At 45.5% G+C, this 21511-nt stretch overlaps 2 protein-coding genes across 3 annotated transcripts in view; one reads left to right on the top strand and one right to left on the bottom strand.

Annotated features, from left to right (window-relative positions):
• Nucleotides 1–2834: 2834 nt before the first annotated feature.
• LOC143838883 (uncharacterized) lies at nt 2835–4758 on the bottom strand. Its single transcript, XM_077340791.1, has 2 exons — nt 4142–4758; nt 2835–3021 (listed from the first exon to the last, which is right to left on the bottom strand). The coding sequence occupies exons 1-2, from the start codon at nt 4756–4758 to the stop codon at nt 2898–2900; spliced, it is 741 nt and encodes a 246-aa protein (XP_077196906.1). The 3' UTR covers nt 2835–2897.
• SLC38A1 (solute carrier family 38 member 1) overlaps nt 4209–21511 on the top strand; it is a 76370-nt gene continuing 59067 nt past the window's right edge. Inside the window, exons 1-2 of one of the 2 annotated variants that reach the window (XM_077338649.1) lie at nt 4244–4380; nt 7259–7376. The gene's annotated coding sequence lies outside the window, so the exon portion shown is untranslated. Of the gene's footprint in view, nt 4381–7258; nt 7377–21511 lie in introns of both variants that reach the window. The other variant, XM_077338648.1, reaches the window with a different exon arrangement.

Below are 21511 nucleotides of genomic sequence, written 5' to 3'. Positions count from 1 at the left end.
TGAAACAAAATTTTGTTATCCTTTACATATAGCCTATTTCTATCCCTAACTTTTGACTAGATAAATCTGTTTCCTGCTGTCTAAACTGAACACTGTTCCTGGACCTGGCAGGTATCATGCTGATGCTCCCAGGTGACGACAGGGAGGCACAATGAGGGAGACACACTGTGGCTAGAATAAGGATCCAGAAGCTGTATATTCAAATCCCTACTCTGCCATGAAGATGCTAGGTGAACTCTCAGCCTATCCTGAGTCAGAAAATAGGGAAGGGAGAACCAGTCATCACATTTGGAGGTCTTGGGGAAAGACCTCTTCTCCAAGACTTTGGGTACAGTTCTATGCACACTTACCTGGGAATAAGAAGAATTGGTTTTTATATGCCGCTTTTACCTGCTCAGGATCCCCAGGCCAAAGCAGGTGAGATTGGCCCTGACCCCAGCCTAGTGGAATGTGCTCCCAAGAGAGAATAGAGCCCTGTGGGAGATGGAAAGATCATCTCTTGATGCCAAAATCCCATGTCTGGAAATATTACTTGGGGGCATGTTGATTAATAACATTTTTAACCTATTTGTATATGACGTTTTATTAATGTTCTTACCAGATCTGAGTAGCATTGGAAGGGTGGATTAAAAATAAATTATTAAGAATAAGAGAAGGGGAAAGAGTAGCCAAAGGAATAGCTATAACAAGATTTGTATAGGCTTTCATGCATACCTTTATTCTGTTGTCATGATTTCATCAGCATTACCTGTTTTGGCATCATCTGTTAATCAACAGTGGTTTAAAGAACTTAAGTGTTCGTGAGTTTTGTTTCTGTCTTAAGTCCTTTGTTGTCATTATTATCACTAGAGAACCATAAAAAAGGGCATTTAGTAGGGATATCATAGCCCAAGATTTATGTTTGGGAGGTGACTATGGCATTTAAACAACTTTCCCCAAGATGCTTGAATGTACTGCTACATGTCCCAGTGGTCTTAAAGGTGCCACTAGCTTCAAACTTCACCCTAAACACAGTTATACCCATTTGTTAAAATCCACAGGCTTAGAAAGTGAAACTCTGCTTAGAATGGCACTGTAAGACAGCAGTCTGAACACTGTGCAACTAAATGTCAGTCCAGTGTTTGTTTATTCTTTCTCCTTTCAATATAAAAAATATCTATCATAGATTCTAGTCCAGTTGCACTTTAATCCTAATGCATGTTTATGTGAAAGTGGGCTTCGAAATAGTGGAAATACTTCTAGGTAGGCATATTATTGCCCTTGAAGTGGACAGCCCAGGTTAACGCCAATCTTGTCAGATCTTGGCAGCTAAGCAGGGTTTGATCAGTATTTAGACAGGAGACTACCAAGGAATACCAGGGTCACTACATAGAGGCAGGCAGTGGCTACCTACCTCTGAATCTTTTTGAAAGCCCTATGGGGTAAGTCCATTGTGATTTGATCACAATTTTCACCACCACCACCACCACCACTAGGCGGTGATTGAGACATGATCTCCATATGGAAAATTTTTTATCTGCCTTAGAAGAGTTGGTTCTTGCATGCCGCTTTTCTCTACCCAAAGGAGTCTCAAAGTGGCTTACAATCACCTTCCCTTTCCTCTTCCCACAACAGACACCCAGTGAGGTAGGTGAGGTTGAGAGAGCCCTGAGATTACTGCTCGGTCAGAACAGCTTGCTGTGGCAAGCCCAAGGTCACCCAGCTGGCTGCATGTGGAGGGGGAATGGGGAATCAAATCCAGCTCACCAGATTAGAAGTCTGCTCCCCTAACCACCACACCAAGCTGACTCTTTTGAACCACTGAAGAGAGTCAGCTTGGTGTAGTGAACACCATTGAACACCGTGGGACGTTTCTGAGTAAGTATGATATGATAGCACTGTTAGTGTCAAAGTTATTGTGTCTAGTACTTGCATCCAGGATATAGCAGAGGCAAATTAATAATCTTCTTCCAACCAAGGCGAACCTGTTCTGACCAGACATTCAACCTCACTTACTTTTCCTGTAGCAGCAGCATCATGATGAGATCAAGGAAGCTTGGTAGCCCCAGATGAATATAGCCCTCAGTCTTACGTTTCTCTAACTCTTATTGGCATTACTGCCTCTTGTTTAAGTCTTATTGCCTCTTGTTAAAGCCATATCACAATATAACCAAGAGACACCAGGACTCTTAATATACTATTTAATATACTAAAATACCATACTATTTTTTTTTCGAACATGAAAAGTGCTTAGCATTCTGGTCCTTACCACTTCTCTATATGATGCTGTCTAAGGCCAAGTAGCATTAATTCACACATCAGTAGGAAACAACATCATTCATTTAAAAAATCCTTTCTATGCAATTTTTATCTTGTAGATATGCATGCAAACAAACCACATTATGTGTGGAGGCACAAGGCATGTGCCAAATGTAACAGCCCTCTACCAGAATAACCTATCTCTGGCTGCTGGAAGGATTAATCCAAGCTACTTCTTACAAAGCTTCCTAAGTCACCTGCTTCCCTCCCCCAGTCACATGATCCTTTTGATGTCACAGCATGTGATCCCTCTGGCTTCACATAAAGACGTCTAATTCTTCCACGGAGAACCAATGTTCGGCACCAGCTTCTCAGAAGTTGAATTCTGAGCTTGGGAGACAGGAAATTGGGTATGCATAATACATGTCAGTTGCAGGAATGTCAGAATACAATCCATAAATTAGACTTCTGCTGTATCTAATTGTAAAGTAATAGTGAGTGGTAGCCCTACTTTCAGCAAACATTTCTTTATGGACAGGAGATGGAAGGATAGAATTTATGACAAATATTTAAGCGCCGCAAAAAATCACACAGCATTTCACTATGCATTGTTCTGTTTTATCATCTAGACTAGATCACATTTCACAAATACTTTCCACTCAAGAAGCATGCTTGAAAGTGGTTCTCTCATGATGATTGGTATTGTCATCTTCACACATGTTTTTCACATTGTCATGAAAAGGCTGTGTTGTGGTTTGCTTGGCAGACTGATACATTTTCTTACTGGAAGAAAGTACAAGTTCAATTGCACATTGTAATGTAACCTCTGGAACAGTTCCTGAAAAATAATAGGATTCCCATCCATGTATAAGAATGAGGTGCTAGGAAGTGGGCCATAACTGGGTGGAAAGGTGGTATTAAATATTTTAAATAAAAATAAATAGCTTTTGGAATAACCTTCCTAGGCCTTGATTGCAAATATGCTAGAACCAAGATTTAATTGGAATGATCTTTCAATGTTTCATTTTTTTGCCTGAGAAACTGGACTTCACACGTATTGAATAATGCATATGGTATTTAATTACCCCCAAAATATGATTCAGAGACTAGATTCATCTAGATTCCTGTGTCATGCCTGATGCCATGCCTAGTACGCAGAGATGGTAGCAGCCCAATACACAAGACAAAGCACTATTAAGTCCAAGATGTAGCCAGAATACCCCCCACCCTATACACACAAACCAGAGGGTTGTTTTAACAGGTACGGATCAGCACGGGAGAAGCTGCCGAAATACACACAGATATGAGACGGTAAACAGTAGAACAGCCTTAACTCCTCCTTTTGGATATACCTTGCTGCTGCCAGGCTCTACCGAAGTAACACTCGGCTGTCTGCCCTCCCCCAAGTTCTGGCGGAGGAAAGAAGGGATCCTCTTAACCCATTTTCAGCCAGATCCGTTAGAAAAGGGGCCAAAAGCGACTTCCTTCCTGCCGGGGGATCGATTCTGTACACAGCCGGCCTGCGGCAGCACGCGGCCGCCACGCGCAGAAATCTTTCCTCCACCGCCAGGCGCGGTTGTGTCTCGGGCATCAGCTCCGCCACCTGAGCAGGAGACGCCCGGGAGCCTTCTCGACCCGAGCCCTAATCCCCTGCCGCCAAAGGGCGTAGGATGCGCGCAAGGGCTCGGTGATCCGGGGCGCGAGCCGCCCAGCGTCTCGACCACATACGTACATAGATGTGCACCGGCGGGGGAGGGAGGAGGAGGAGGAGGAGGAGGTGGGAGTAGCTTCGCGGGGAACGCAGCGCCAGCAGTAGCTGCAGCTGAAGGTCGTCCTCGCAACATCTCATTCATTCCGCCTCTTGCACCACGTCGGGTCCAAAATCCTTTTGGGGGTTGCTTACTTGCTTTCTTTTTTGGGCGGTGGGGTTAGGAACGTTTTCCAATCCAAACCTTCGTCCGCCGTCGATCCGACAAGAGGTCTTTTGCCTGCAAGCGGATCCGCCTGGAAGAGACTCCCAGCTCCTGTAACAAAGGACGCTCCACCAACAGAAAGCGGAAGGCGGGGCCGCGAAGGCACCTTGGCTTGGGCTTCTCGCCGGAGAAGAGGAGACGCGAGGCGAGGACGCGGCCGGACTAACAGGTAGGCTATGGCCTGCGGGGGCCCCGCTCGCAGCCCTCTGCGCGGCTTTGCCCTTTCCCTTGAGCTAAGGCGCCGGCCGCGGCTTCGTGGGCTGTTAGCGCGAGGATGAATGGTTCGCAGTGTAAATAGGAGCACGTTTCTCTCTCTCTCGCTCTTTCTCCATGTTGATAGATTCAAATGAGTAGCCGTGTTGGTCTGAAGTAGCACAATAAAATCAGAGTCCAGGAGCACCTTTAAGACCAACAACGATTTATTCAAGGCGTGAGCTTTCGAGTGCAAGCACCCTTCTCCATGTTGTGTGAAGACGGGGCGAAAAAGGCGCGTAGGAGGCGAACGTGTTCCTCCATGAGTCAAGTTTCCGATAATTTCCGCCCTCATGCTATACGATTCCCCCCCCCCGCCCAAGATTTTTTTTAAAGAATCCTGATGAAATAGTTACGAGAGAAAGAGATTAAGACTGGCACCCCCGTTGCCAATTACCAAGATTGTCCCAAAGTAGGTAGGTTATGGCTTGAAGCTGACAACGCAGGGCGAGGGCGATGGGGGAGCGAGAGATGGAATCCTTCATATCCCCCCTTTTTTTAAGGCCCTCTGAAAAATGCCCTTCCCTCAACCTCCGTTTGGATGTTCAGTTTGGTTTCCGAATCCTTTGCAAACCCGATAACTCTGTGAAGAACAAGGAGATCGACTGAAGAAAATGAAGGCAGGAGATACCGGATGTCTTTTAATGAACCGGAGCATGTTTGCATGAACGTTCTGTCACCATTCCAGAGTAAAACTAGGGAACTTTTTCATCTCTAGGACAGGAGCATTGAGTGGGTGTATTTATTTATTAGGACAAAATAGCACATACTTCATTACATATTTTCAAAATTAAGACCATTATTGGAGGTGGTCTTTAAAATGGCTCCCAATCTTCAGTTGCACCTCATATTTTTTCAAAAAATTATGTTCTCAATTAAATTATATTTTTAAAGACCCAGAAATCCTCCCCTTTACCAGCTCTGAGGCTTATTTAAAAATTCTCACTTTAAAAAAAGAGGGGGGAAATGAATTGAAATTAAAATACATGTTCTGTACAGTGACAATCCATTAGAGCATTTGTGGATGTTTAAAAGAAACGGGTGTAAGTAAATATTCTGCATTCAATATTAGACTCAATCCTCCATTTCTCATGGAATGCAGGCCTGGCATGTATCTATATAGACCTGGGGCTTTTGTGTCTACTGCAGAAAATACATTTTTCCTCTTCCAGAATAAGAGTTATTTCTTTGCAAAGCAAGAATTACAATAAAACCTGTTGCTATTATTTATCACTTTCAAACTTGAAAAAAAGGGAGAGTGAAGTTTTACCTAGAAGCTTACTTTTGTGGGGAGTGGGCCAATGGGAAGGTCAATTTTGTGTTTGACAGGTATTTGCTTGATTAACATCTTTCTTATACATGCCAACTATAATTAAAATGCCCTGCATTCCACTGTTCGACTGGTATCCCCTGTGAACATTTTCTTCAAGTCTTTGTTTCATTTGGATTTCATTCACTTTGTGGAGCTGCTGAAGTTATTTAGCTTTAATACCTTTCAGTAACCACTCTACTTCTTGACCAGCAGTCCTGGAGCAAAAGATTACTGGGATCTCATTGCTAGTCTGTTGAAATCAGGATATATATATATATGTGTGTGTGTGTGTGTGTGTGTGTGTGTGTGTGTGTACACACACATATGTACACCTCCCCTGGGCCAATGATTAAACATTTTTTCAGAACTATTATATCCCCATCATAGCATTTACAAACAGCCAAGCAAAATAAATCAGAAACAAAAACAACATGGATGTGAAAACCTGCTCTGTTATCTTATTCCCTGCAAATAGTGTTGATTCTAAAATACTTTATTATGCATGATACTAGATTTAAAGCCTGTTGTACTTGTAAATACAACATGCACTAGTTGTGCTTTTGGGGCCAGGAGGAAGGCTTCCTTCTCTCGCCACCCCCCCCCCCCCGGCAGCGGCATGGCCTCCCCCCCCCCCCCCGGCCCAGAAGCACACCTCCTTGAGGCTGCGGGTGTGTTTTGGGCCCATGGGGAAAGCCTCCTCCCCCCCCCCCCCCGGAGAGGACTGACCTTTGGGAATAGTGGCATAGTGGTTACAGATGAGCTTTCCAGAGCCATGTCTTCAGATATGTGAAGGGAAAATCAGACTGGAGACTCTTCTTAGGGTGAAATTACATGGCAACCAATTCCTCCCAGTTCTGCATCATTTCCCTTCTTGTGTGAATTAGGCCACAGAAACCAAAATGTCCTCCTGCCCTAATACAGATGGGGTAGTCACAGTACACAGCTGTCCACCCTGCTCCTTCGGTCCCCATGTTTTCACTGTTGATAAAACGTTATGTGCCCACATGCTTCTTTCATGGTTGCTCCTTAGAAGAACTGGATTTTGTACCTGTTATTTACTACCCAAAGGAGTCTCAAAGTGGTTTACGAACACCTTTTCCCTTTGCCTCCCCACAACAGACCACCTGTGAGGGATGTGGGGCTGTGAGAGGTCTGAGAGAACTGAGAATGGGCCGCGGTGACTCAGCAGGCTTCAGGTGTCTCAAAGCATTTTCCAATAGTCTTCCCTTCTTCTCCCCATAGCAGACTCCCCATGAGGGAGGTGGGGTAGGGAGCCTCACATGGAAGCTGGCAACCCTAAGAGGAAGTCTCTCTGTGCACAGCAGTCTTGACCTTAGTAAGGTTTTTTTATACTGTTTTTTTATTTGCCAGGCCAAGGTTGAAAAAAGTCAAGTCAGTTCCCATGTCTCTCCGGCCATTTACTTGTTCACTATTTACAATTTCAGGCTGTAAATATTATTTTAGCTCTTCCTGTACTTTCCAGACTCACAGGACTGATGCTGGTCTGTCTGCACCCCAGAATACAAACATTTGCTGGCAAGGGCTTGCCATAGCCCATAACCCAGGAGGGAAACACCTGCACAACCCCCTCCCAACTGCAGGTAAAAATGTCTCCTTTGAAGGCTGGACTCTGAGGCATTGTAATATTTTGAAGTCCCACCTCCAAAGCTCCAGTAATATTTCCAACCCAGGAGTAGCCAGCTTCCAGGTGGGCCTGGAGAGCTCCTGGAATTACAGCTCATCTGCATAGTATAAAGATCTGCTCCCCAGGCAGAAAGGGCTACTTTGGACATGGTTGTGGTAGAGAAGAAACATTTAAGGCCTCCCACACAGGTTGTTGTTGAATTGAAAGACTTGAGGCCTATTGCACAGGGTTGTTTTGCAGATGAAACAGGAGACAAAAGAACCTCCACAACAGCATCCAGTTTTGTCTGCAGAATAATGCTGTGCAGTGGCCTCAAATCTGCAGAGTTGCGAAGAAGAAATACACATGGCTTGGCTGTGTCTAACCCCCAGCCAGAGCAGTATTTTAAGTGAGAAGGGGCTTTTCTGTGGCCTCCCTATCAGCCATTTGGCAGAAGGAAAAATCCCCCCCCCTCAAAAGGAATGCCCACCCCCATGCTCACAGACTCCCCTGCGTTGCTCTTGGAAACACCTCCCTCTCCTCAGTCAGGGGCTGTCAGAGGCTCCTTCCCAGCAAGCCTGAAGGGGGAGGAGGGGGAGCACTCTGCAGCCTCCTGCCAGCTCTGTCAGTGGTCTGAGGCAATTTACAGTTGAACGTGACAGTTAGGACAGCCTTGGTGTGAAAAGGGCTGGCACAGCCTGTCCAAGCCTCTGTTCTCACCCCTCTTGGCAGCTCTACTGACCTCCTCTCCCTGTGGTGGTCAGGAGCAAACTGGCAGTGATGTCTCCAGATTGCCCCTGACTGGATGGGTGGGTCAGGAGGCGCGACTGGATGGAACGCTGGTCTGTCCTGGTGAGGGCCCAATTGGAAGGTGCTTTGTGCCTTCCGATTGGCTCCTCACCCGACTGGCTGGAGCCCCTGTCTGTCCAGGTGAGGGGCCAATCGGAAATCGCTTTGCGCCTTCCGATCGGCCCCTCACCTGGACTGGCTCCTCCCACTCTCCGCCCACTTACCCCTTAACCAATTATGATACCTCTCACCGAGCGGTTCCAGATAATGGTTAAAAGCATGAGATGTGAGCCACAAAACACCTATTCATACTGAATGTTTTTTGTGAGCTCACTTAAGCAGCTGCCAGCCTCAAAAAACAAACAAACCATAATTGGGAATAATAGTCTAGGACTAGGAATATCAGCCTGCTTTATATGGTTGTTGTAAACATTGTGTAGAATGCACAGTTCGGAAGCCAGTCCATAAATAGATGTTATTGGCTTTTAGCCAACAAGTTCTGTTAGTGGAGCAGAGCTCATGGTATGGGACTTCCTCCTTCCACCACAGGCCATTGAGCCCCTCATAGTCCTGGGACTCATCAGACCCTCAAGAACAGTAGAGGGGACAAAGTGGAGACCTGCAGTGGGAAAAGGGAAATGCCAAAAATTGCTCCCCTTGCTTCTTTCAGTTGCCTTCCATTCTTGAAAACAAATGGTAATATGCAATCTGTTCTTCTTAAAGCTTCCCACTGCTATGTCTCCTAATTGAGCAGATGTATGCAGCTGCAAGAGAGTATTGGTGGATCCTTGCAACCATCAGTGCTCTGTACTGGCAAGTGCCCTGAGAAGCCTCTCTGGGGGCATACCTCAGATCATACAGCCAACCCAAGCATCACGAGAGAGAAAGTCATGAAATTTGGCAGTCTGTAGAGGCATCTGGTTTACAGCCCCTGGAAAGTAGTTGTCCAAGCCCTCTTCCACGTACACTGATTCCCTGACATCAATCGATTGATAATTGGCAGCATGCACAAAGTTTTTAGCTGGTTACGGGTTGTTGGCTTTAATGTAGATGGTTTTAATAGTTTTCAGTGAATTTAATTGTAAGGTTTAAATGTAAATGAATTTTTATGAATTATTGTATTTGTATTTTATGAATGGCATATATCTGATCATGTTGGAAACTGCTCCAAGCTGGCTTATTGGGTGGAGCAGTCAAGAAATCTATGAATTAATTAATTAATTAATTAATATTACTTTAAATCAGCACATGCCGATTTTTGTTGCCAGACTTGCTTGTGTTGTACCTCCCTTTCAGCTGTTAGCAACCAACTCCATTTATCCATGATGAATAAATGTGGGAGTTAGCCTGAGTTAGATTCCCCACCACCAAATGGGATTCTAAGCCTGTATTAAATTCTGTTTTTTTGAATGCCAATCATGATCTTAGGCCATTTACTTATTTATACCCCACATCTTCTCAATGGGGATCCAGAGTTTACATCCTTCTTCTCTCCTGTCTTATTCTCATCACAAACCTGTGAGGTAGGACAGAAGGTTTCCTCTTTGATTTAATCAAATAATACAATGACTTTAAGGTGAGTTTTAATCATGACATGTTTTATATTTGTGATCTTAAACACCCCATTTGTATTCAAATATCAAAGGTTTTTCACTGGAATTCTGTTACCAGTATGCCTCCTTTTTTTGTCAAAACCTTATTTACTTGAATAGAGCATTTATCAGCTATGATACATCAACTGGATAGGCCCAGGCTAGGCCAATCTTGTCAGATCTTGGATGCTATGCAGGGGTCATCCCTGTTTAGTATTTGGATGAGAGACTACCAGAGTTGCTATGCAGAGATAGCCAGTGGCACCCACTTCTGAATGTCTTTTGCCTTGTAAACTCCACAGGGTCACCATAAATTGGCTGTGATTTGATGGCAAAAAAAAGCAGCTGCATTGAGGGTTACCTGATATCTTTAAAAGGGGGATATAGTGCTATATAGAAAAAAAGAACATACCAGTCTACACTGTGGATCCCAGACTTCTCTATGTTTCTCTCTCCTCCTTTTGTCACTACATTTTTGTGATCAGAAATAGGATGGCGATTAAACAGATGAGAACATTGTCATGTCTCCTTTTGTTACTTGAAAATAACTTTCCCCACTCTCCTGTACAAAAGGTTAGGGTTTGGCCTAAATAGATGTGATTTAAAATACACATTTTACCAAAGAAAGCTATTCAAAGGGCAAAGTAATCTTCAGCTGACTCTGTGCTTCATGATAGTCTTTCAATCCAATTTATTTAATGCTGTAAACCAAAAACATCAAGAAAATTAATGAAGCCTCCGATCTAGAGAAGCATGTAGGCTAAAGCTCTAGGTTTGTGAAAGAATTTAAACATCCAAAATAAAAATAATATTATATGTTAAGTGTTCAAAACGCAACTGTTTTTTCAGCAGCTGTTACTTCATAGTAACAAGCCATGTATTATTCATCCCTCTTGCAAGGGAAAATGTGATTGCCTATGTATATTTAAAAAAAACTTTACTAGCTGATTTGTTGATGGCATGTACATTTAAAATGAATAACTTTTATTGTTTACATCCTTGCTATATGAATCAAAGAAGTTAAATCGTAGACAATATTAAATCTGATGAAATGAACATTCAGTATATCTTTATGATCAATACTGTATTATTTCTTTTAGTGTATCTCCTTTCTGCCTCTCTGAAATCTTTTCCATGTTTTGATTTGTAATACTGCAACCATTTCTGGTGTGATTAAATAGCTGCATGCTGGCATGTATTTAGTGTGACGTATGGATTTGGGGCAATCCAGTGAAAAAAGGTACAATAGTAGTAGTTTCTCTCTATTCGTTACATGGTATGTTGGCAACCAGAGTTTGATTCCAAATGGGGGAAAAGACTAGGCTGGTCCTCGTATGGCAACGGGTCTAATTCCCGCTTCCACATGATGTTGGCACTGGACAGCCCCATCTCGGCCCTGACTCGCTTCAGGCCGTCTGTTGCCCCATAGGAATGGAAGGAAGATATTTCTGCATTCCCCTTTGTGCTGCTGGCGCCATTGGTGGCCAGGCCAGGCCAGGCCAAAATGGACAAGGCAGAACTGGACAACAACTTCTTGTTGGAAGATGAGCAGCGGATGTCCTCTTTCCCTGAATGGCTGATAAGGCCCAGGGATATCTTGCAGCGGCAGCATGAGGCACTATGTCACAGGCTAAGGAGCACGGACAGCATTCTCCTCTATAAAGCCGCCATCAGCCCTGCTGATGTTGCTTTCCTTCCCAAACTGTGCCCGAATCCCTAGGAATTTCCCAACCTGAAGCTAGCACCTCTAAGGAAAGAAGGAAGCAGAGAAAGGGAGGTTTTCAGGAAAGGGAAGGAGGAAATAGTGGGGTAGGAGGAAAGGAAATGCCTCCTGCAAGTCCTTATGGGTTCCCGCTTATCTATAGTCTAATAGCAAGTCAGCCTAATCTGAAGCAGCGAACAAGCAAGACAGAACTTTCTACAACTCTGAAAAAACACTCCAGGTTTTCAGAAGAACATGAAATCTAGAAAAATACATTGGGGGTTTATAAAATTCAAAATTATAAAAGGATCCATTCAGCTTTAACAAACAGATTCCCTCAGTGGCTGTCACTAGGCTGCCACGGAATTCTGAGTAAAAGTGGGGGGCAGGGCTCTTTCCAGGAATGTTTTGGCCTTTGAGGGAGGACTCTACCTCCAAATGTCCAGGAACTTCCTGGTCTGGAGCGGGAAACTGGCTTGAAATATAAATATAAAACAGTATAATGCAGGGATTCCCAATCAGGTTTCCGTGAACCCTTGGGGGTCTGCGGGAGCTCCAGAGGGGGCCCATGGCCTTCCCCTCCTACCTAAATAGACTTGAGCACATACTAGGGAACTGCCCACCTCCAGCCAAAGGGCTTGGTGGGTAGGCCGTTAGTGTGAAAATCAAAGGGAGGAGGGAGTGGATTGTGGCATGGCAGGGGTTCTGGGCTGTCTTCTCAGCTCCTGCCCATCTTTCTGATCCACATGAGGCAAAGCCACATGTGGTAGAAGCAGTAAAGTTGGGGGGAGGGAGTGAAGGATGCAGATGGTCATGCCACTTCCAGGGAGCATGGCAGGGAGGTGTGGCCAGCTGACATCACTTCCAGGGGGTCCTCAAAGCCTGAACATTTATTTCAGGGACTCCTCCATGCTCAAAAGTTTGAAACAGGCTGGAAATAGTATTCATCTTCCTTTTCTGTTTTTAAATCTGTATTCATATATAAGCTCTTTTGGTTTTATCACATTTGGCACAAATAGTTCTTCATTTCACATGTCCCCTGTTTTTGATTATGTGGAGTACCAGAGCTTCCTAACCAACAGTAAATGTTCTGGTCTTGCAGTTTTGTCACCTGTGATAACTTCCTCCTCCACATGCATTTGTCTGAAGGGGAAACTTTTAGCTTTGCCACTGAAATCAATATTTTATATTCACAGCCTCATGCTTACTTGTTTATTATTTATGTCTTTGGCCTCTTTCTGGTTATAGCACTCTTCAATTAAAGAAGTTGCCAAAGGTGAGGGGGGGCACAAAAGGGACACATATCACATCTCATTGTTCTCATTCTTTACATAAAGGAAGCAATTTATGTGAAACTCTAGCTCTAGTCTTGCAGGCTTCACCACAGTGCATAAATGAGTTTCTGGCAAGATTGTCCTATTTATAAATAGAAAACTGATTCCAATTTCAACCTGCAAGCAAGCTTCAACCTGCACGCAAGCAAGTGGTCTTGAGTTCCACAGCTGAAATGAGCATCTTCTATAGCATACCTGGAAATGTCCTTACAGCTTGGCAGGAAAGTACCATATGCTTTCTTTAAAAACCAACCACTGAGAGTGGTTGGTTTTTAAAGATATTTTGTTTCTGTCCTACAGTTTTAATTGTAATTTAGCCCTGATCTGTTTGCAACCTGATTCATCTATGAAGGGGAACAACAAGCAGCTTTGTTGTGGGGTGAGTTGCATGAGTCACAGCCAGTATAAAACTGTCACATCCCCATTGCCTACTGGTCAAGTCTGCTGTGATGACACCTTCCTTTCCTAAGCTTCAGAAGAAAACAGGAGGGGGTTGTTCCTACTCCTTTCCTATTCCTACTCCTTTCCTGCTCAGTTCCATGCATACTGTTCCTTGGCTAGACCTTCACCTGCTCTCAAGCTAGGGCTGTGTATCCTCTGCAAGCCCAGTGGTTGCCTTCCCCATTTCACAAGGGCTCCCTTTGCAGGCCACTCCCAACTGGTTGGCCCTAGCCCATGCCACTGATCCAAACCCCACTCTTCCCTTGTTGCACCAGCCCAGGGGATCTTCATCCACAACCCAGGTGGCCCCACTACTGCCAGTAGCAAGGTCAGGCTTCTGAGAGACATCTTGGGCATGACCTTGTCTCCATGGGAGGCTTTTGTTGAGGTGGGGGTGAGTTGCTATCTCCTGATGGGTTTATTAAATTACCTTAATTAGCAGATAGGATTGTAAGGGATAACATGGTTATTCAGATATACTTGAAAAGGCCCATGTGGTCTTGTAGCTTATTATCATGATGGATACTGTTGCAGGTGAGGAGCAACTTTAGAACTCTGAGCAGCTGAGCCTCCTAGTAAATGATAAAAGAAATACATCATGACTTATACATAAGATACTCTTCAAGGTCTGTTAGATTTGCAAATCTGTTTGAGAAAAGAGTTTGCAGACTTCTGTAAGTTCGTTCACCAGTTTCATTATTTCATTTCCATGTTTCATTTCTCTTTTTACTCCTAAATTGACAATTTTTATAATTTAATCTATGCAGATTTTTCTGCAAAGTTGGGGTTCCCTGGGTTTGACAAACACTAAACCACAGCTGTTGTTCTCTCTTTTTGCTTCTCTGCATGAGGGGTAGCCCTTGACTATTAGGTACAGTGATATTGTCTAAGTTAGTGGTCCCCAACCTTTTTATCACCGGGGACTGGTCAACACTTGACAATTTTACTGAGGCCCGGAGGGGGGGTAGACTTTTGCCAAGGGACCTCGCTGCCGCCGCCTGAGTCCCTGCTCCACTTGCTTTTCCACCGCCCCCCCTACTTCCCGCTGCCTGCTGGGGGGTGCTGCCAGCAGCAGCTGTGCAGTGCCATGCCAAGGGGGAGCCCCAGCCATGGTGGCTGCTGGAGAGCACCAAAGGTGAGCTGGTGGCAGAGTGGCAGGGCAGCCCCCGAGGCAGCAGCCAGGGAAGAGGAGGAGCCGCAGCCTGGTACTGACTGATCCGCGATCCGGTCCCGGTCTCCAGACCGGGGGTTGGGGACCACTGGTCTAAGTCATGGCTGGAAATCTGCACAGCAGTATAAACTTCTGATAGTACACATTCTATTAAGTATATACTCTAAGTTAGCGGTTCTCAACCTCTTTCTTGCCGTGACCCAAACTTTGGCAGCGTGCGCGTGGGTGGGCGGCATATGCACAGGGGCAACAATAGAGGTGGTGTGGAGGCAGCCAGTGCCATGACTCCGCTGCTGCCTCTGCCTACCACCACCACTTGCCTCTGGTCACTGCCACCCGCCATGGCCAGCAATGGGGTGACCCTGCAGAAGGGGCCAAGCGACCCCAAATGGGGTCATGACCCCAAGGTTGAGAACCACTGCTCTAAGTCCTACTTCTGTGAGTGTCCAGAGCAAGACCTTTTCTGTCTAGTGCAAAAATTCTGGTATTCCCTCCATTGAGAGCTGTGCTATGGGTCATCCATACTTTAGAGAAGCTTTGATGGTTACAGTTTCAATGGAAAGAGAGGTATGCACTACTTCCAGCTTCAGCCTTGAGCACACATTTGAAATATCTTGAAATATGTCATCCTGATTTGAAAGTGACTCATGTCTAGGGTTGCCAACTCTGAGATGGGGAAATTCCTGGAGAGTTTAAGGTGGAGCCCGGGGGCAGGGTTTGTAAGCTATGTAATTTCTGTAGTCTAGATCAGTGGATCCCACCTTTTTTGGGCCGGGGACCAGTGGGGGAGAGGGAGGCGTGGGCGCTGGTGCACAAGCGGGCGCAAATGCGCAGGTGCGGAGCTGCCGGGCCTGCACATTTGCACCCGCCAGTGCGCCGGTGCCCACACACACCCCCCCCCCCCGTGGCGCAGTGAGCGCTCCGCTGCAGGGGGGAGGGAGATATCGGTGCCGGCATCCGTGAGACAAGTCGCGGCAGAAGGCAAACTCTTTGTGGCCAGGATTGACAAGACCATGCCCTCCTTAGGCACATCCTGAAAGGTGGGGCAGTGGGGCCGGGTTTCAATGCCCGTCAGAGATCTCCCCTGAGCGGCCATGTCCAGGAAGGGCCCAGTCTCCATTTTCCCGTGGGGAGCGGTGTCACAATCTCCCTGCCCCTTCCCCATTAATACTCGTCCAGCTCTCCCCCACCAAACCCCATGCACGCCCTTTGCTAGTCCGGAGGCCTGCGGGAGGAGGGCTGAGCAGCTCTGCCCACATCAGCCTTGCCGGGCTGGGGCCAGGCCAACACTCTTCCCCCCTTCCCCCTCCCTGTGCAGCTGACTGCTTGCCACTTCCTAGGCCCCCGGGGCTCCCCAGCCATCCCTGCCATGCTCCTTACCCCTCTCTACCCCCAGAAGCTCCACCAGTGCTGCCATTTTTCCTCTCCAGACCCCTCTTTTGCATCAGAGCATGAAAGGGAGGGCAGTGGGTTGTGGTCGACTCGTCGCTGGATGTGCAGCCTGGCACGCAGCCCTGCCCCTGGGGCTGGGGCTGCTGCCACTTCATGTGCTTGGCTGTGCACGTTCATCCATTGCCCTGCCTCCTGCGCCCAATCTGGGCCCAAAGGGGGACAGACGTCGGGGCCAGCACGCAGCTGAGGCAGAGGAGGAGCAACTGCACCTGTGCATTTGCGCCCGCCGGTGCGCCTGCGCCACCCCCCCCCCCACGGTCTAGTACTGAATTCTCCACAGCCTGGTACCGGTCCACGGCTCGGGAGTTGGGGAACACTGCTCTAGAGGTCAGTTGTCAGTCTGAGAGATCTCGCATCTGTCCTGCGAGTCTGGAAAGTGCAAGAAATCTAAATAAAAGAATATTTACAGCCTGAAACTTTAAATACTGAACAAGTAAATGGCTGGAGAGACATGGGAACTGAAGTGACTTTTCTCAAGCTTGGCCTGGTAGACAAAAAACAGTATTTGCCAGGAACATCCTATGAAATTAAAAGGCATAAGTGGCCCAGAATTTCAAATGGAGTTAGCTTTACAGGAAGATAGACAGTGAGACTTTGGGGGAAACTAGTTTATCCACTTTTATTAGGCAACAACTTGGCCTTGCAGATAACAGGCACTGCAGTTGCCAGCAGTAGGCCTCATGCTTCAGAAGAGCAGATATCACTAGCCAAGCAACAGACTGTGCTAGCCAAGTAGTGTCTGGGGCCATGTGTGTTCCTTTTGAAGGGATGCATGTGAGGGGAGAGAGCTTTCCCTTCAGCCTAATTTCCTGGAGATGAGCTGTACTTTCAGGGAATTCTCAGACCCCATCTGGAGGCTGGCATCCCTAAACTTCAGTGGGATACAATGTTACACCTCCAAAGCAGCCATTTTTGCCTGCAGAGCTGATCTTTATAGTCTGGAGAAGAGCAGCAATTCCAGGAGATCTTCAGGACTCACCTGGAGGTTGGCTATTTCTGGTCTGAAGTATTTGAAGTCTGGACGTCTGGGGCCTCAAAAGTGTATAATGCCCCCGCAGCCACCTAGCACTCCCTGACCTATTTCAGGTCAAGGAAACATTGCAGAAAGGAGGTAAGGTTATCAGATTGGTATAGGTTGATGTTCTGGAATTCCACACTATCTAGGTGTGAATAAACCTGACAAGGGTCAAGACTGCTATGCACAGAGAGACCTCCTCTTAGGGTTGCCAGCTTCAAAGTGAGGCACTGAACCTACACCAAACCATGAGCTAGTGCTCTCTCTATCCCCACCTCCCTCACAGGGAGTCTGTTATGGAGAAGGGAAGAAAAGGCAATTCTAAAGTGCTTTGAGACGCCTGATGAGTAACTGTAGACCATTCCCAGTTCTCACAGAACTCTCTCAGCTCCACCTTGCTCACAGGGTGTCTATTATGGGGAGAGAAAGGGAAGGCAATTAGAAACTGCTTCGAGACACCTGAGGCCTGCTGGGTGACTGCAGCCCATTCCCAGTTCTCTCAGACCTCTCACAGCACCACATCCCTCACAGGTTGTCTGTTGTGGGGAGAGGAAGGGAAAAGGTGTTTGTAAACCGCTTTGAGGCTCCTTTGGGTAGTAAACAGCAGGGTACTAAAGCTCTTCTTCTAAGGAGAAACAGTAAAAGAAGCATGTGGACACAAAACATATCAACAGTAAAAAAAAGGGGGGGGGAGACAGAAGGAGCAGGGCAGACACCTGTGTACTGTGACTCCCCCATGTGGATTAGGGCAGGGGGGACATTTCGGTGTCTGTGGCATAATTCACATAAGAAGGGAAACAAGGTTGAACACAGAACTGGGAGGAATTGGTTGCCATGTAATCTCTCCCTAAGAAGAGTCTCCAGTCTGATATTCCCTTCACATATCTGAGGACATGGCTCTGGAAAGCTCATCTGTAACCACTATGCCAAAATTCCGAAGGGTCAGTCCTCTCCCACACTCCACGAACATTCCAAACCACAGGTTCTTGACCCCCATCTCTCCACACCCATGCCCTTATTTGTCACCACGCCACCACAACCCCCCCCCCCACAACACACATATTCAACCTCATGCCCTTACAGACTGGACAACCCATCTCCTTTCTCTTCCCAATGCCACACTGTCTCTATCTTAATCACTCTCTTCTACCTCCCTCTCTCTGCTATTTTTCCCTACCCCCCCCCCCGCTAGCGCTACAACAGGCTTTAATTCTAGTCATTTATAATTTGGGGGTTGGCTGTCATCAATATGCTGAAGACACCCATCTCTGTATCTCCTAGTGATCCAGTCAAAGTCCTGAACAACTCCCTGTTCACTGAGGTTTAATGGCTAAGAATGAACAAATAGAAACTAAATCCAGCCAAGATAGAGGTAATGCTGATTACTGTACTTCCTGCCTTCAGTGATGTTCAGCTTAACCTTGCTGACTCAGTTAAAAGCTGTGGAGTTCTAAAGGATCCAGCATTATTGCTGGAGGAGCAAATAAATGCAGTTGCAATAAATGCTTTCAGCCAACTTACTTTTACCCAAATGAAGGCACCCTACCATGACTCTGTCAGTCTGGCCAAATTAGGAACCCAAGGATTGAGCTGCAAAAATAATTTTTAAAATTTTCAAATATTTATTACATAAATTGCGTTAATTTAACATATTAAAACAATCATAATTTTAAAACATCATATTTCTAATTGCACATGAAATAGACCAACATAAAACACGTTTGACCCCAAGGAGTCTTCTTCAGTGGTCAAATTATTGTGAGGAATGCACTCGTGTATAAAATCAAAAAGATTGCTGGGTGGCAAAAAGAAATCCTGAAAAAATAAATTTTCAAAACATGTTAGAACAAGCATATTTTTTTAAGTGTCTGATGTAATATATTTTTATTGTATATGTTTAATTTATATAAACATGGTGGTAACTTACTGTTAGATACTGTTCCCACTAGTCTTTCTAACGTGAAGGCATCTGATTTGGAGCCCGTCTTCTAAAATAAGCACTTCCAGAGGCCCCCACTCTGTAAATTAGATGGAGATTAAATTATACAATTAAAAAACAAAATGCCCTTATTTCAATAAAAATATCTCCATACATACCTCTGTTTTTGCCCAGCTCTCAATCACCAGTGCATTCCCACGTGTGTCAGGAAAAGCTTTGTCATTGCAAAAAGATGTGTATGTGTGGGGGGACATTTTATGCCTACCTGCTAGGCTGGTGCAATACAGTTGGTATTGCATCAGCAATTTTCTATGGGCTAGTGGGCGTATATGGGGGGGACACAGAGATAAACCGCTATGTCAAAATATCCAACAGATAGTTTAAAATGCAACCATCCAGTCCATGTACGAAGGAGTCCAGCTGGTACATCCAAAACAACTCCCTTTTCCTTAAAAATGTTGAGAGTGTGTTCTCTGGTGCAAACACTTGTTTGATCACCCAAAACTTCAGCTTCCACAAAGTGCTCTGCCAGGGGAGCCGTTATCTGTGGGGGCCATTTCCCACGGCGATCTTTGTTGCAAATTGTTTGCGGAATGAAAAATCGCCATTTAAAATAGTGGAATTCGTCGTTTTGCACACCTGGCTTTGTAGTGGAATCAGTTGCGTTTTTTAGCGTTTCCCACAGGCTTCCGGTCTCGGCAGAAATCGCTAGAAAGGAAGCGCTATTGCCAAGCTTGTCCCGCCCCTGGCCGTCAAGCAGCCAATGGGCAGCCGTTAGCATGCTCCCAAACAGCCCCTTTCCCTTTAAGAAAGCTTTTTAAAAAAAAAAAACAGACCCATAGCAACGAATCTACGTAGATTCCTTGCACTGGAGAGACCCATCCAGCTGCCTAATGTGATCTATCGTTTGATTGTATGATCGTTGGCACGCTGGCTCGAGTGATAAAAAAAAATTCCCCCCCCCCCTTCTCACGGGCTCGATTTTCGGCTGAATTTATGTGTAAAAAATAAAGGGACTTTATTTCTGCAAACGGGCTTTTATGTGGTTTGTGCTTAGTGACTAAAGGTGAAGGACTGAAGCCAGGGAAGCCTCTAAACAGAAAGAGGCTCGCCGGTGCGTTTATCCCCGCTCGCTCCGAGAAAAAAAAATGGCGATCGCTTCGCCGGAAGTTTGGAGGAGAGATCCAGGGGGAGGGACTTTGAAGAACCAGCTACAATGGTAACGCACAGGTCTTTAGCGCTACTGTTGCAGATTGGTTGCAGGAGTGTATCGCTATCCGGAGGGTGAATCCAGTTTTCTGGATTCCCCTGAAAGCGCCACAACGAAGCGCTTATTGCTGATCGGTTTCAGGATTGTTGCAGATTGTTGACGACGTCGTGCGTTATGGCAAATTAGTAGCGTTTTCAATCGGCAACCATTGTGCTATTTTTAAGCCGTGGGAAATGCCCCTCAGTCTGGCCACCAGGATCCATAGCATCGTATGGATTTTGAGGCTAGAGTTCTATAATGCACTCAACACAGATTAGACTCCTGTAATGCACCCAACTCAAAGTTGTATTCACTCCAGTGGCTGCCCCAATTAATAAAGTTTTAATAAAGACAAAGAAAGTAGACTATACTACTGTATATAATATATACTATCTGTCATGCTGATGCTTGTGCTTTGTTGCAACCTTGTTCAAGATTTTTACTTGGTTTTAATTAATGCATCCCAGCCTTGTTTCATTGCTCATTGCACGTTCCATCCTGTTGACAGCCCTGACTCTCACTGTGTAATCTGCCTTGAATCTCAGTGATAAAGAAGAACCATAAATAACATAAGTTTCAGAATGTTGCTTGGTAGAAAAGAGGAATTTGCTTTTCTGAATAATTCTTGGAAACCTTCAGCTGTTGGCTTGTGATAAAAATTATACCTGGTTCATTTCCTGAAAACATAAACCAATGGATGGTCAGTCAGCACTGTGCAGAGTTCTGTTCCACAAAGGTGACAGGTGACCTAATGATTGACATAAAAGCTAGCTGGTCACCATTGGACTTTTGTTGCAAACTGGAAAAGCAATTTTTTCACTGTGAGGGGGAAGGTGTTTTAGCATGGGTAATTCCCACCAATCAGTTAGGGAGCCAGGTCTTCATTTGAAATTTCCTATCTGTAGTGGTCTGGGTTACCCTGCTGATTAGTTCTTGCCTAAAAGACATGTGCAGTCTTGTAGAGGAGTTCTGCTAAAAGCCTATCTCTACTATCAATATATTTATTTTATTGATTTATTTTTATATTTCTACCCTGCTGGGCTCAGAGTGTCCATTTGTGGCTGTCACCTAGCAATAGCTAAATCTGTGGATTTGGAACTGAGGATATTTTTCTGCACACTTGAGGGACTACCCTGTTGTGCAGAAAATTTTGAAATAAAACAAAGGGGGGGTTGAAATCCCCCCTCCCAATACATTTATATGCGGAGAAAACCTCTCATAAGCAGATTTGTGTGTAGATCACTATAGTTGCCAGCATATTGACCTGATCAGGAGTTAATTTGTTTCAGCCAACATACCCCACGGATCTCAGGCTCTTGACCAGATGTAGGACATCAGTGCACTGGAGGTCAGGCCTCTGAATGATTCTTTCCCTTTCCCCTAGAAGAACAGTTCCCATTGTCAGAACAGGCAAGATTATGGACTAGG

This window comes from Paroedura picta, chromosome 5 (genome assembly GCF_049243985.1).
Source record: "Paroedura picta isolate Pp20150507F chromosome 5, Ppicta_v3.0, whole genome shotgun sequence".
Taxonomy (NCBI): Eukaryota; Metazoa; Chordata; class Lepidosauria; order Squamata; family Gekkonidae; genus Paroedura; species Paroedura picta.
Note: the sequence above shows the minus strand (reverse complement) of the source record. Positions and strands in the feature narration are given on the sequence as shown.